The sequence below is a fragment of the Pteropus medius genome, unplaced genomic scaffold (assembly GCF_902729225.1).
Source record: "Pteropus medius unplaced genomic scaffold, Ma_sr-lr_union100, whole genome shotgun sequence".
NCBI lineage: Eukaryota > Metazoa > Chordata > Mammalia > Chiroptera > Pteropodidae > Pteropus > Pteropus medius.
Genome location: NW_024342466.1, coordinates 2650884 through 2665256, shown reverse-complemented (window position 1 = coordinate 2665256; position 14373 = coordinate 2650884). Strand labels below are relative to the sequence as shown.

Genomic DNA, 14373 nt, shown 5'->3' with positions numbered 1-14373 from the left:
GCTCCTCCAGACCACCAGCGCCGTCACCAGCAGGGTCGCCAGGGTGGGCGGCACGGTGAGGAGGCAGAGTATGCTGCTGGGGGGGTCACGCGCGGCCCTGCCTGAGACCGGGCAGCTCCTGAAGTAGTGCTGGTGGACGGCGATGAAGAACTTGTCCACCTCCGTGCTTGGCCAATAGCAGCCCAGCTCTTCGATCACATACCTGGTGCAGTCCGCCAGCTCCCTATACCTCCTGCAGACGGAAAAGCAGGTCGTCAGTCCCTGGGCAAGCGGGGCACTCAGGCGGCCGAGCCAGGGGCTGACGACCCCTTTCCCCACCGCCTCCAGCGTCTCCAGAAACCCAGGCCCCACGGCAGTGGCCCTGAATCTAGGGGACGAAGGTCCTAGATGTCTCCTGTGGGGGCTCCCAGATGCCGTGCACATTCTCGGACACCAGCAGGTGCACTGGGGCTAAGGGACGTCCCTCTCTGCTCCTGGGACCTGGCAGCTGGGATGCAGACTAGAGGTGGACCAGCCAGGCATCTTCGGATGTCCGCCCGAGGCAGCGAGCCCTCAGGTGGGCGAATCCACAGCCCATTCTGAGGAAGAAACTGGTGAACTTGAAGATGGGCCTTTAGAAATGACCTGGCCCGGACAGCACGAAGAAACGGTGCAGAGCGCCCCAGAGTTGTGGTTGCTTAGCAACACGCAGGTGCACCGACTCCCACTCGCGGTCCGGGTCCCAGACGGAGGAGAGGGAAGGGGAAGAGGGCATCTGAAGAGATAACGGCTGAGATTTTTCCAGAAATAATGACATGTCGATTCACGAACCCTGGAAGTTCAGAGAATCCCAAACCGGACCCGAGCAGAGCAACAGCAACAACGAACAGCCGCACAGATGAGTCAAAAGTCAAACTCTGGACACCAAGAAAAAAAAGGAAAAAGCTTGGAGTCAGTCAGAGAAAAGATGCCTGTGGGGAACGATGATGAGCCACGGCCGACTCGTCCCAGAGGCAGGCAAGCCCGACGGCGGGAGGCCGGCAGACAGGCAGACGGGACCGGGGGACCGGACCGGGGGCCAGGAATCCTATACCCGGCCAAAATACCTTCCAATGACGAGGTTGAAATAAAGATCTTTTTCAGAGAAAAAGAAGCTGGGAGAATTCATTATGCTATGGGAAATTCGAGTTCTTCAGTCAAAAGAATATAACAAATGATATTTTGGCTCCACACAAAAAAATGAAGATATTTAAGATACTTTCCTTATTTTTAATCTAGCAAGTGAGTGAATGGAGCAGAAGCCATAAATCGACATGGAGGAGATATCTGGGGAGGCTCTCGTTTGGAAAAGGCTGGGCCTCTCCAGCACCCAAGTGCCCCTCCACCCCAGCGCCTAGCTCTGGCCTCTGAGTCGCTGGGTCACTGTTTTTTCTGCCGCGCCTGCTCTCTGGTCATCAGCCTCTGGGCACAGGGTGCCGGGGGCCTCCCAGTCCACGCGGGCGGGCTAAGTGGGAGCCGGGGGCGGGAGGAAGTGGGCGGAGGCCGCAGAGCGCGTGAGGGACCCGTGCGGGACCCGTGCCCACTGGGCTGTGTTGTTTTCCCAAGTGAACGAGGATTCGTGCTTCAAGCAGAAAGCAGAAGTGAGAGAAGCCACAGGCAGTCCTGACAGGCTGGGTCTCCTCACGAGAACAAATGAGTCAGTACGTGTCAAGCACTTAGCACATGGTAAGCGCTAGCACGTCAGGCATTGTCGAAACCGAAGTCCAGCCTGGGGCGTTGGCTTGTAGATCAGCTGCCTGGCTACGTGTCACAAACTCTGGTTTGAACGTCTTCTCCCGGCTTTGGACCCACCAAACCCACGGGCAGTTTTCGGTGTTCTGCTGATCCAGTGACGGACGGTCAGTCCCAAACGTCGTCCCTAGAAGGAGGTGTTGCCGGCCAGGACAGGAAGGAGCCCCTGGACCCAGGAGACTGTGACGCTGTGGCCGAGCCTGGCCTGGGGCGGGCTATTCTAGGAGCAGGCCCCCCCTCCTTGAAAAGCCACCCTGTCTAAAAATAGCCTGGTGTGCCGTCGGCAGCCACTTCATCCCGTTTATTTGTACAGAAGCGACAGCTGAGGCGTTCGGTAAACATCGTGAGCTCTGGCAGCAGACTTTCTCCTCAGCAGACCTTCTGCTCAGGGGACGCAGCCCGGACCGCAGGGCCCAGAACAATCCCAACGGACACACTCGTGTCACCCTCGTCCCCAGTCCTCACGAGACGCCATCGTTGTCCTGTCTTGGTTGGACTTTCTCCTCTGGGCCCCCACGCGACCTTGGCTGGGAGGGTTCCCGACCACGCCGAGGGTGCTGCCAGCGCGTCCACGTCCCAGGCCAAGGCCCCCGCACTGCGACTCGTGGCTGTTCACTTAGCGACGAGGCGTCCGCTGGCGCCGCAGGCTCCGGAGACACTTGTGGCTGCTGCTGTCCCGTGCGGATGTGGAGTGTCTGAGCCTGGGCCCTGGCACCCCGTGGACCTGGGTTCAAATCCCAGCTCCGTCTCTTATCCCGAGCCTCGTCTCCCATGTTCCGGCCTCACCCTCTTTGCCTTTGAATGGAGACACGGGGACCCGCCTGGCAGGGTCACCGCGCAGATCAGGGTAAACGGGGTCAAGGGCCTGACGTCCCGGAGGTGCCCATGAAGCACACGCTTTCTCATCTTCTCACACGGGCGTGTGGCTCAAAAAGGTTATGTTCCTCGAATTCCTAGAAACTCGAGCCCAAGTTGACCGGGCAGTGTGCGTCTCAGCCCACACAAATCCGAGGACGAACCGCTTTCGGAGTTTGATTTACTCTATCTGTACCAGCACTGGCCTCCGTCTACCAGTGACGATTCACTACCTGGTGGCTTCTAGCGGCTTTAAATACCTGCTGGTTGGGAGGAGGTGGAGGCAGCACTGGCTGACGTCCCGGTCGCCAGAGCAGGTGAAGGTGAGGGGGCCGTCTGAGGCTGGCCCGAGGAGCCTGTCACTGGCTGACGCTGGGGAGGGCTGTTCAGATGGGTGCCAGGCAGAGCGAGAGAGAGATGCCCATGATGCTTTTGACTCAACAGTTCTGGAAACACACATGCCCGACGAGCATCTGAAAAAAAGTCTAAGCTCATTCTAGAGAATGGAAGAAGCAAGCGTTCAAACGGAATCCGTTTTAAAAGTCGGATGCTCCGTGCTGGTGAAGCTGTAGGGACGTGAGGCGGGCGCTCGTGCTTTTCCTAATACGAGATGGACTGGCAAGATTTTTCTGAAAAGCGATTTGGCGATTTGTATCAATAACTCGAAATCATGGATCCCTTTGACCCGGAAACTCTATTTCTGGGAATCACCCCAAGCTGATGACAGGAAGAGTAGAGCAAGAAGGTATTCATTGCAAATTTATAATTATGGAAAATGGTCACCATAGAAAAGTGACGGATGAAGTCGCTTATAAGAACCTCTGCTGTGTAGCTATTAAAATGACATGTAGAGAGAAAATTTTAAGGTCTGGGGAAGTATCTGCTATAACGTTGAACGAGAGAAAACCAGATGAGACCCAACCGTACAACCGACGTGGCGTCACGAAGCGGTGCAGGGGAGGGCACGGCGGGGCGTTCGAGGGGGTCGCTGCCACCGAGGGTGGCGACGTGAAGGATTCTTGCTCTTTCGCCTACATTGTTGGGGGGAGAATTTCCCAAGTTTTCTACAGTGCGCATACATTCCTTTTATAGTTATATGTGTAAAAAAGCTTATTCTGGGAAAAGGCCTTTAACGAACTGGACACTGATGTCACTGTGTGGCAATCACCTGGGCTCATCTCTTCCTCTTTGTGACAGCAGAAGGCTGTCCCTCCAGGGGACCCGTGGGGCTATTCTGAAGCATCCTGGGGAAGTGGGAGCACTGACTGCACAGACGGGCTTGCCTGGAAGGCCCCCCCTTGCTGGGGCCCACAGCCCCACCGCATCAGGCACTGGGGGCCCAGAGGGCTGCCCCGGCCCCGGCCCCAGCCGTGTCTCCATCATCGCGGGAGCCTGCAGCCCCGGCCTCCTGGAGCGCGCAGCTAGCATGTGGCTTTGCTTCCTTCCCCGGTCTTACGTCCGCCGGGAGCTGCGTAAGGTAAATTATGCCCCCCCACCACTGGGGACACCCCCTCCGTGCCCTCTGCTTCTGAGCAGGGGCAGATTCTCTCTGGGCCTGGGAAGGAGCTCTGGGACCCCCTCCCAGGACCTGGGGGCACGTGGCTGGCAGCCCTGCTCCGGGCAGGCAATGCTGATGGCCGGGCCCCTCCAAGCAGGGTGGCACACCCCGGTGCCCTGCAGCCGCACACCACGAAGGTGGGCAGGACCTGGAGGCCCAGCCTGCGGGCATTCCTGCTTCGTGGACGTCCGCAGGGCCTGGGCAGGCAGGGTGCTGGCCTCTGCCACCCTCGTTCCCCTGGGGCCAGCGACCAGGAGACCCGCCTGTCAGGTCTCCACCGCGCCTGTGTGTAGGGCGGGCATCACTGGGGTCCGCTCGGGAGAGACGCCCAGTTCCGGGGGGACAAGGAGGAGCCCTGTGCGTGGGCCTGCGAGGGCGGGACCCCGCTTTGCACTGGTCCGGGCACCTGAGGTCGCCCCTCACTCCTGCCCCAGCGACCCTGCAGGCTCCTCGACCAGGACCAGACCGCTCTGGCCGCCCCCACCCCCTTGCTTGGTCAGAGAGGCCACCAGGTGGCGCCCCCTCCCCAGGGACTTCCTGTCCTAGGTCCCTCCATCCCCGGGACCCGTTGTCTCGCCACCCACCTCACCTCCCGGTTGGCCCCCCCAGGATCCGCTCAAACTGGGAGCCCTTCTCCAGCCATCAGCAGCTTGGGTGTCTAGGTCCCCCTCAACATCTCCCTCCCACCCCTGCTGGGGCTCCTTCCACATAGCCTGGGAGGGCATTTAAGCTCTGCACTGCTCCTTCCCTCCTCAGCCGGTTTCTTGGGACATGTCACCTGCAGGCATCCCTCCCCCTCCTGAAGCGGTCTGTCACATCCGTGATCACACCTAACTCGGGTTGCTACTCCATCCCCATCCCCCGCCTCCCGGGAAGCCTCGCCCAAACCCCGAGTGGTCGCGGACTCCCCCACTTCCAGGGGGTCCCGCCCCTCCTGCGCCTGTCGCAGCACCCAGGTGTAGGCAGACGCGATGCGTCTTGGTGGGTTATTTCCGGCCACATTTTTAGCACCAGTTTCTACTTTCCTGCACTGAGAGTGGCCCAGGGCTTTGATGTCTGCCCTGCTCCTCCTCGGCAGCGACAGTCTCACCAGACATGGAGACGCTGAACCCCACCCCCGCTCTCCTCGCCTCTGCACCCAGGCTCCGTCCATCGCTGCCTCTCCCCGCCGCAGCCCTGCCCCCCGCCCGCTGTCCTATCTTTTCAGCAGCAGCTTCATCCTTAGGTCGTGCTGGGCTCCGAGCCCTCCTGGGGCGCCGCCCCCAGCCGCATCCCCTCGCTCCCACGGGCCGCATCCCGGCCGCCCTGGCTAGCGGTGCCGCCTCAGGACCTTTGCATGTGCTGTGCTTGCTACTTGGAAGACTCAGCCCCGTCTGCACAAGGCCAAGCTCTGCTCACCCCTCAAATGTCACCTCCTCGCGATGGCTTTTTCTGACGCCCCCCGGGACAGTGGGGCTTTCTGCCACGGACGTGCCTTCCTCTGCACCTGCACTTTAATTCCTGTGGTTACTCGGCCACTGTTGGTGTCAGCCACTAGACTGCACACGCCCCGGGGGCAGGGACAGTGTGAGAAGAAGGCCGGCTCCCGCCAGCGTGTTCACAGCAGCCGCCTCAAGGGCAAGGCGGAGCGCCAGCCGAAGGAAGAGAGAGAGGCCGATGCCCGGCGGACGCGCACGGGGGACGGCAGGAGGGGCGGTCTCCGCCGGCCCCGGCACAGGGTGCGGGAGCCGTGGGGCCGAGGGACACGCTGCACGGAGGGAAGTGTCGCCGCAGGCAGCCTGTCGCCGGGAGCCGCGTACGGCGAGCCACATCTTCACGCGGCAGACGGACACACGTCTCAAGGTCGGGAAGATACAAACCAGTGTAAAAGGGATGCGACAAATAAAGTTACTCGACCCGATTCGGCGACTATGCGTGACGCCCCTATTCCGCGGAGGATCAACGATCTTTCCAGAAATCCTTGGATCCTATTATTTAGGCGGCAAAGAAAACAACCAATTCACGAAGTGAAAACTGTTCACCAGTGTTCATGGACTATGATATTAAAAACTAGAAATGAGAGGAAAACAGTACCTTAAAAATATAATTTCTAGAAATGAAAGATTACTCATAATCTTTGAGTCAAACAAGAACTTAAAAAATCAGCTATAGGCTATTAGGAAAACCATAAAGGCTACATGCCACACGCAAAAATTAATGGGCTAGATTGGAGAGGATGTGGAGAAGCAGGAACCCTCACACACTGCTGGGAAACAGCATGGAGCTTCCTCGAAAAACTAAGAATTGATCTCCCATGTGATCCGGCAGTCCCTCTGCTGGGTATTTACCCCAAAGACTTGAAAACTCATGTCTATAAAGATAATCGCACACCAATGTTCATTCACAGTGGCCAGGGCATGGAAGCAACCGAAGTGCCCCATGATAGATGACTGGATAAGGAAGCTGTGGTACATATATACAATGGAATATGACTCAGCCATGATAAGAGATGAAATACTGTCATTTGCGATAACATGGATAGAACTCGAGATAATCATGCTAAGTGAAAAAAGCCAGATGGAAAAAGTTGAAAATCACATGATATCACTTTTATGTGGGATGTAAACCTAAAAGCAACAAATGAGCAGGACAAACAGAGACTCATGGACATGGACTATAGGCTAGTGATTACCAGAGGGGAGCAGGGAGCGGGGAGGGAGAAGGGGTAAAGCGGGTCAAAAATAGGGGTGTAGGGGGAGGGTGAAGTGGGTAAAGGGGATCAAATATATGGTAGCTGAAGGAAACTGGACTTTGGGTGGTAAACACACAATAGAATATACAGATGTCAAATGATAATGTACCCCTGAAAATTATATGACTGTATTAACCAATATTACCCCCAATAAACTTAATAAAAAAAAATTAATGGTATAGAGTCGAACAGCAAAAAAACTATCTTATTACTAGATAAACAAAAGAAGACAGTAAATACAATTATTATTCAAATCAAGACATTTTTAAAAGAAAAACGAAATAAATCTCTTCAAAGTGCAACTAATTTAAATGCACTAAGAATTATTAAAACCAAATATTAATTGATATTTTTAAAAACAGGAAAATGAATAAGTAAATTCGATAGCCAATGATTTTAAAAAATAGCTATAATGAAATAGACACATTTCTGGATAGTCTAATCTAGGAAAAAAAGCCGAGAAAACATAATATACAAAACCACTCACAGGAGATTAGAAAAAGTGTGAGATTAGCATGTAAAAAAAGTACGTTAAAAATTGGAAAATCCTTAAATTGGGATGGTTTTGGGGAAAATGTAAACTATCAAATCTTGACTTAAAAAGTAGAAAACCTGAGAAGAAAAACAGAAAATGTTCTTAAAGAATCACATTCACGAAAGGCGTTCAATGCGGGCAGTGCTTTCCGATTCTTAAGATCATAGGAACGAAATGTCGAGCTTCCCAGTCCCTTTAGAAAGGTAACCAGACCCCGGTTAGAAAGCTCGTGAAGAGGGCACGCCCACGAAGCAACAGGCATCTTCCACGTTCACTGATGAACAGACACGAACGTCTGTGAAAAACGCCAGCGGGTCTACGCCAGCCGGGTCGGTTTCCTCCAAGAATGCTGCAAACTCGCCGCTGTCAAGTGCCACTTACACGCGCCTCAGGAAAACAGCACGCGACCGTTTCAACATGAGTCGAGGAGGCATTTGGTTAAATTCGACATTCGTTTCTGATTAAAAACAACTTGTAAACCACCAAGAGGTTCTCCTCTTAACGTGACAAGAAACGTCTCTCTCAAACCCACAGCAGATGTCACGTTTATCATTGGAGGCCGAGAGGCGTGTTCGGCAGGAATCTGCTTGTTTAATCTTGCGGTGGTCAGTGTCTGTCCGCTGCCCTGTGGTTTCCGCCTTTGGTGTCGGGTGCCCCACACAGGACTTTACAAACAGTCGCAGAGGGAACTTCCAAAAGCAGGGTGGGGCTGGCCACTTGCTGGGCCACTTCCTCTGGAGACAGAAAGCTACGCAGTGTCCTGGCCTGGCCTGCACCTGGCCTGCACCGGGCTCAGAGCGAGCATGCCGGGCCGGCCCACCTCCCCAAAGGGCCTCTGAGCACACGGGAAGGGCCGAGTGGCCCTCACGGCAGACACCCGGGCTGCGTGGCTGGCATCCCACAGAGCCATGGGCCTGTGAGCTGGGGAGGCCACTCAGGACAGAGCGTCTTTTGTTTTCCTTGATGCCTCGGGGGAAAGCATAAGGAAGCCTTGTTAACTGTTGGATTAAAAACATGTCAGTTCAGGACACTGCCCCGGGCCTGGGCACTGGCGCTGGGCCGGCAGGCGCGGAACTCACTCTGACGTGCAGCGGGAGTTGGGGTGTGTGTGTGTGGGGGGATGGATACTGCGTAGTTAAGCGCCCCCGCCCCCGAACCCGGCAGGTCAGAGAGATCCAGTGAAACTGGGAAAGGCCGATGGGACCAGCGGTGGCAGCTGTGGCTCTCTGCCGGCCCACGGCTGCCTGGGAGTTACCGTGACTACCGCAAGCAGATGCGTGCTTCAGGATGAAGTTTCCGAGGTTCCTAACGACAGTTTATCTCCTTAAGTTATAGAACAGGGACATCTGACATCTCGGCAAAAACAAAAACAACCAAACCACCCAGCAGGGAACTGCAGCTCCACCCGTGACCGTGACCGTGACCAAGGAAGACGGCATCACTGTGCATGAATAAACGACCGGCCACGGCGTGGCGTCAAGTCCACCCAGGCCCTCAGTACCAGCTCCCAGCTCCACTGCACTCGCCCACCGGGCACCTGCCGAGAGAGGCTGACGAACGCCTTTTCCTCAGAAAAGGACAAAGCAGAGATGCTCTTGGGAAGCAAGGTGGCCAGGCCAGACCCGGGAAAAGCCACTACTCTTGGACTACGGAGGACGGACGCGGGACAAGCTGTCCGCGGGCTCACGCCGGCCCCCACCGCCGGCCTCTGGCTTATCCCCTTCTGTCCTGGGCTATTTCGGTCTCTCGTCGCCTGGCCAGAAGCCAGCCTCTCCCAGCCCAGAGACATTCCACAGAGGGAACGCAAGAGAGGCCTCAGGGGTCAGCGGAGCTCGGGGACGCTGCGCAGAGGGGCGTTCCCCCTCACTCAGCACAGGCGAGCCCCGGGGGGATCTCAGGCGCCCAGCCCTGTCCGGGCACGTCACCGGTGTCCTCACATCCCTTGGAACCGAGGCACAGCGTCCTACAGACTCGAGCGGGGGAAGACCTCAGCCTTGGGGGTCTGGACCTGTCCCCTCTCGCAGGTCTTGTTCTTACTTCCGTCTGTCCCCCAAGACCCATCGAGCACCAATCTGCTCCGTAGCCGCTCAGGCTGGGATGGCTCTGTCCCCTCTTCTGGAGAGGCTTCCTCCAGCCTACACTCTGTCCCCTTGACAGCAGGAGAGGCCCGCTCCCTCGTGACACCCTCTCAGTCCCAATTTACCCCCTGGCCCCACAGACATCTGCTTCCTCCAGCTCAGCGCTCAGGCCTGACTCTGGACTGGAATTCTGGGACTACGTCCCCTGGCTACGTCCTCTGGGTCCTGCGGCGCCCCCGCCTCATGCTTGCCCCATGCCACCCCTCTGCACCCTGCTGCAGCAGCCCATTTGCTGTCACACTTCCTCTTTGGACTGCGACCCACCTCGGGGTGGGCTGGGCCCTCCGGCTCTGCTCCCTGCTGAACCCCGTCAGGTGCAAGGCGCAATAGGGCTGAGAGCACCATGGAATGACCACTGAGGCGGATGTGCCTGTGATTCCGGGGCCCACCATGGGGGGGGCGTCGTTGAGCCTTGTGCCTGAGCCCCGGACAGAAGGAAGAGGTGCCGGAGTCACTTCTAGCCTGGGCTGCCCCCCCCACCACCGTGCACAGAACAGCCCCGGGAATATCTGGGGTTCCTGCCTGGATAGCGGGTCTGCAGCAGGAAGTCACAAAGCCCCTACATACCACTCAGAAGCAGGGGTCCAAAGTCTGCACGTGCAGAGCTGTGTGTCCCTGTGCCAGTCCCCAGCGCCTGCCTGTCGGATCTGGTAAACAGGAGGCACACTTTGGGGGAGCAGCAGGGGCACCCTGAGCAGATTCTTCAGCTCTGCACCCACAGGCTCCCTGTGCAGGCTGTGTGGGGGCCATGTGGGGACCTGTGTGGAACAGGGCAGGGCACCCCCTCCTCCAGGCAGGCTGCTCGGCCTGGGCAGCAGAGCACAAGCCAGATCTCAGCCTCTACCTCGGTCAGCTGCCGAGTGAAGGACTCAGCATCTGAGCAAGAGACTCGGAGCCTCTGGGCTACAGGGTCTCCATCGGGAATGCTGACCCAGGCTGATCAGGGGGCCAGCCAAGCCAAGGCACAGGAGCGCTCGGGGCGGGGGGCAGGGGTGAGGGGTGGTGGCCTCAGCCCCATGAGGAGAAGGGCCTGCCCGAGCCCATCAGCTGGGGAGCACCAGTGTTTCCTATGTTTTTGGATAATTTCAACAGTTTAGCGGACAACATAGTTTAGCCACAGCACTGGGCGGCTTCGGCCAGGCCCGGAGCTCATCACTGGTCAGGCCACGGCGCAGCTCAAACGTGCTCACTCTCGGGGGTCTGCAGACATGGCGCCCAACGCTCACCAGCCCCGGGTCTTTGGCCTGGCCCAGCCTGCAGAGAACACCCATTGGCTGAGGCGCAGGAGGGCCCAAGGGGGGACAAAGGGGCCATCAGCCTCTAGGGACACAGAGGGCGGTGGGCACCTGGGTGGCGTGGGCAGAGCTCGCCCAGCCGCCCCTCCAGCCACCTTCCTGAAGTTGGGGCTGGTCAGCCATCCACAGGGTCTGGGCCCCTGCTGGGAGCATGTGATGCTGGGCCCCGGGGACAGGCCAGGCCCGGTCTCAGCCTTCTGGGTGACGGACACCCGATAACTGAGAGGACCACACGGGAGCCACCAGGGCACGGTGGACATGCAGAACAGGGGCCCCGCTCAGGCTGGGGAGGTGCCCCCCCGACAGCCCCTGCACCCTCAGGGGGCCACACGCCACACCCCCATGATGGTTAAAGGCCTGGCTGGACCTGTTCCCAGGGCACGGCCACTCCTCACATTAGTTCTACCAGCAGGTGTTCCTGTCCTGATGGACCCGGGAGCTAGGAGGTGACCTCTGCCAGCTGGCCAAGGTGGCAGTGTGGGCAGCCCCAGGGCTGACTCAGGGTCTGCTGGGCTCCCCCACACAGGCCACAGGCCGCTGCTTCCTCTGCCCCACATCGAGCCCCTCTCGGGCCACTGGCCCCTCTCGCCTGGCCTCCTTTGCTTCCGTCCCCTGCTCCTTCTCTGGGTGGCTTCCTTCCAGGGGAGGGAGGGATCCGGGCGCCTCTGCCGCTGGGAGCAAGCGACAAGTTTCTAAATCCATTCCTGCTCCATGTGCAGCATGCTGGCACCGGACACAGGGCCCAGGCGCTGCCAAGCCAGGCTCCCCCCCAACCCCCGGGAGAAGGCCCGTGGGGCAGACGGGTGGGGGCCTCGCAGCCCCTCTGAGAATAGGGGGGTGGGACAGCCTCCTGGGATCTGCAGCTCACGGAGACGAAGCCAGGATTTTAAAATCAGGGTGGCGCAGTAGGTGGGGTGTCTGTGCTTGCAGTGGTCCCAGCCCCAGGCTCTGAGAAGGCAGAGGATACCACGGCTGGTCGCCCAGCTGTGCCCACTGTGGGCCAGGCACACGTGTGACGCCGTGGCCTCGTGGCAATGCCCTGGAAAACTCCCGGGACCCCATGAGGACCCAGGCCGAGGTCGTCCTGGGCCCCAGGCCCCAACCTTGCCAGGACATGGGCATGCACACGTGCGCGAGTTCCGGGATTAGCAGGACAGCCGTGCACTATATTTGGACACTAACGCCCTGGGGACATTATCCTTGGAAGGGCTTTCCCCCCAGTGCATGCTGGGTCCACCATCGTCTGCCCAGAGCGCTGCTCCCTGCCCGCCCCACCGAGAAGCCCTCCATTTCCCTGATGCCCCTGGAGACCGGGGGCCTGCACCAGGCTCATCCCTACCGACATGTCCCGCCTCCACCCTGGCTGCCCCCGTCCACCTGCGTCCCTCGTGGCCCCTGCCCCATTCTACCTCGCTCGGAGCTCAGGGCAATGGCGAGTGCAGGGGAAGGGTGGCCTGGGAACATTCTGCACCCTGGATAGGAACTGGCAGTGGGACTTAGAGCACTGGGCTCCGTGCTTTCACCTGTGAAATGGGTTCAGTGGCCCCTGGCCTGGAGCAAGGGGGTGGGGGCAGTCACAGGGCGCTGGGAAGTGCCTCCCCCGGCGCCACGCCATCGCTGGCCACACAGGGTGGTGAGCCTCCGCGTCTGGGCTGGTGGCCCGTGAGGACAGACACCATACCTCAGTCTCCCTGACCCCTTGGAGTGGGTGTGGTTCAGGGAAGGTGTGATGGCCTCCTAACTTGATGGACCCACTGAGGCAGGTGAGACGTCTACCGGCGGACGGAGCCCGCGCCCTCCTTGTCCTGTCAGACGTGCAGGCCACGAGGCCAGAGGGAGAGGGCCTCAAAGAGATGACCGGCCCCCTGTGGCAGTCGACCCGGTGGGGAGCTGGGGCTCAGCACTGCCAGGATGGACGTGCAGTAGGAGCTGCCCGGGGCCTGAGGGACAACTGGGAGCCTAGGCCGAGGCCCAGCTGGTGCCCTGTCCCTGCAGGAACGTTGCCCTGGGTGACAGGACCATTTCACGGGAAAGGCGGGCGTGATCGAGGGAGACACCCTGTCATGTCTCCCGTGGGCAGAGGCCGCCCCTGGCTCAGGCTCGCTTTCTGCCCTGCAGGATGGCCCCGGCAGGCGGAGGGCACTCTGGAGCTCCCGGCACAGGTCAGCCCCCCGCCGGCTCCGGGATCAGCCCCTCATCGGCTCCCAAGCCCGGGAAGACTCTCCCGATGTAGCAGCATCGGGGAGGCCTGAATCCCCAGGGTGCTGAGAAGGTGGCCTCTGGGCAGTGGCACTATCCTGGGGCAGCTCACTGTGCCACCAGGAGCGGGGACAGTGGCTGTGGCTTTGCTGTGCCCTGATGGCCTCTTGTCCTGCCTTGCCTTGGGCAGAAGCCACACCAGCTGGTTCCGAGGGCAGCCCTGACTCCGGGTGGAGCTGGGGGCCGATCCCCACTTACTATTGGGCCCCACCCCCAGGAGTGGGAGGGGCTCCCCGGTGGCCGCAGCATCGGCCCATCACCCGTGACATCCTCGGTGACCAGCTGCTGAGCCGAGGGGAACATCTGGTTCTGAACCCCTTCGAGGTGCCAAGGTGCCCTCGCTTTTCAAAGGAGAAGAGCCAAGAGCAAGACCGGGGTGGGAGCAGGGCACCCCGGGCACCCCGGGCCTGGCGATGCTTCCTCTCGCCTTCCTGTGGACGCATTTCCCTGCTGGCCACTGTCACCCAGCGAGGGAGAAGCTTCCAGACATCCACGGGGCCAGCCGGGGACATCGGCCAGGACTGTGGAGCAGCCCCGCGTACCAGGACGAGGAGTATGCACAGGAGAGGTGCCGCGGGGCCCAGGGAGCCTCGGGTCCGCCTGGCTCCCGGGACCCCGCCAGCTCCGGGACCCCGCCGGCTCCGGGACAAACCGGAGGGGCAGTCAGGCACTGCTGCTGCCCGCCGGCTGGTCCCCGGTGGTCCTGGCTGCTCAGGGTCTGAGGACATGTGTCTTTCCCTTCCTCGTCCCCTGGTTCCAGCCATCTGCAAGCAACTGTGCCAAATACGAGGAGGTCATATTTAAAAAATAAATCAGAATCTCTTCTCCCTGCTCCGATGGCATAATAAAAACCATAGCTATGAGAACTTCGGGAAACGAGGTTCGGCGTCGATTCATTCTCCTGCCAAGCTGTCAGTCACTCAGGCACAAAGGCAGCAAGAAGCTCCTTAGAAATGTTGGAATTCTGAGAAGGTATCAATCACATGGCTCATTTCTAGGATCTCATTCACATAGTTGCCTGCATTTAAAAGCTACGTGTAGAAGGGAATGACGGTGTTAAAAATAATAAGAGCCGTCTGAGTTAACATCCTGTCCGCAAACGTAAGGGACCAAGAGCTCCACGAGACCGAGGGCTGGTACCGGTACAAGTCAGAACGAGGCCTTGCAAGGAACAAAGCAGAAATAGATGACAGGAAGGGTACGATTTAGGGCCTTAACTGAAGTCGGTGAGG

General features: G+C 59.0%; 1 protein-coding gene across 1 annotated transcript in view; it reads right to left on the bottom strand.

The window, feature by feature from the left end:
* Positions 1 to 14373, bottom strand: part of RAMP1 (receptor activity modifying protein 1) — a 34231-nt gene that overhangs the window by 640 nt on the left and 19218 nt on the right. Inside the window, exon 3 of the mRNA XM_039861565.1 lies at positions 3 to 232. Coding sequence (XP_039717499.1) covers positions 3 to 232 — 230 coding nt within the window. The remainder of the gene's footprint in view (positions 1 to 2; positions 233 to 14373) is intronic.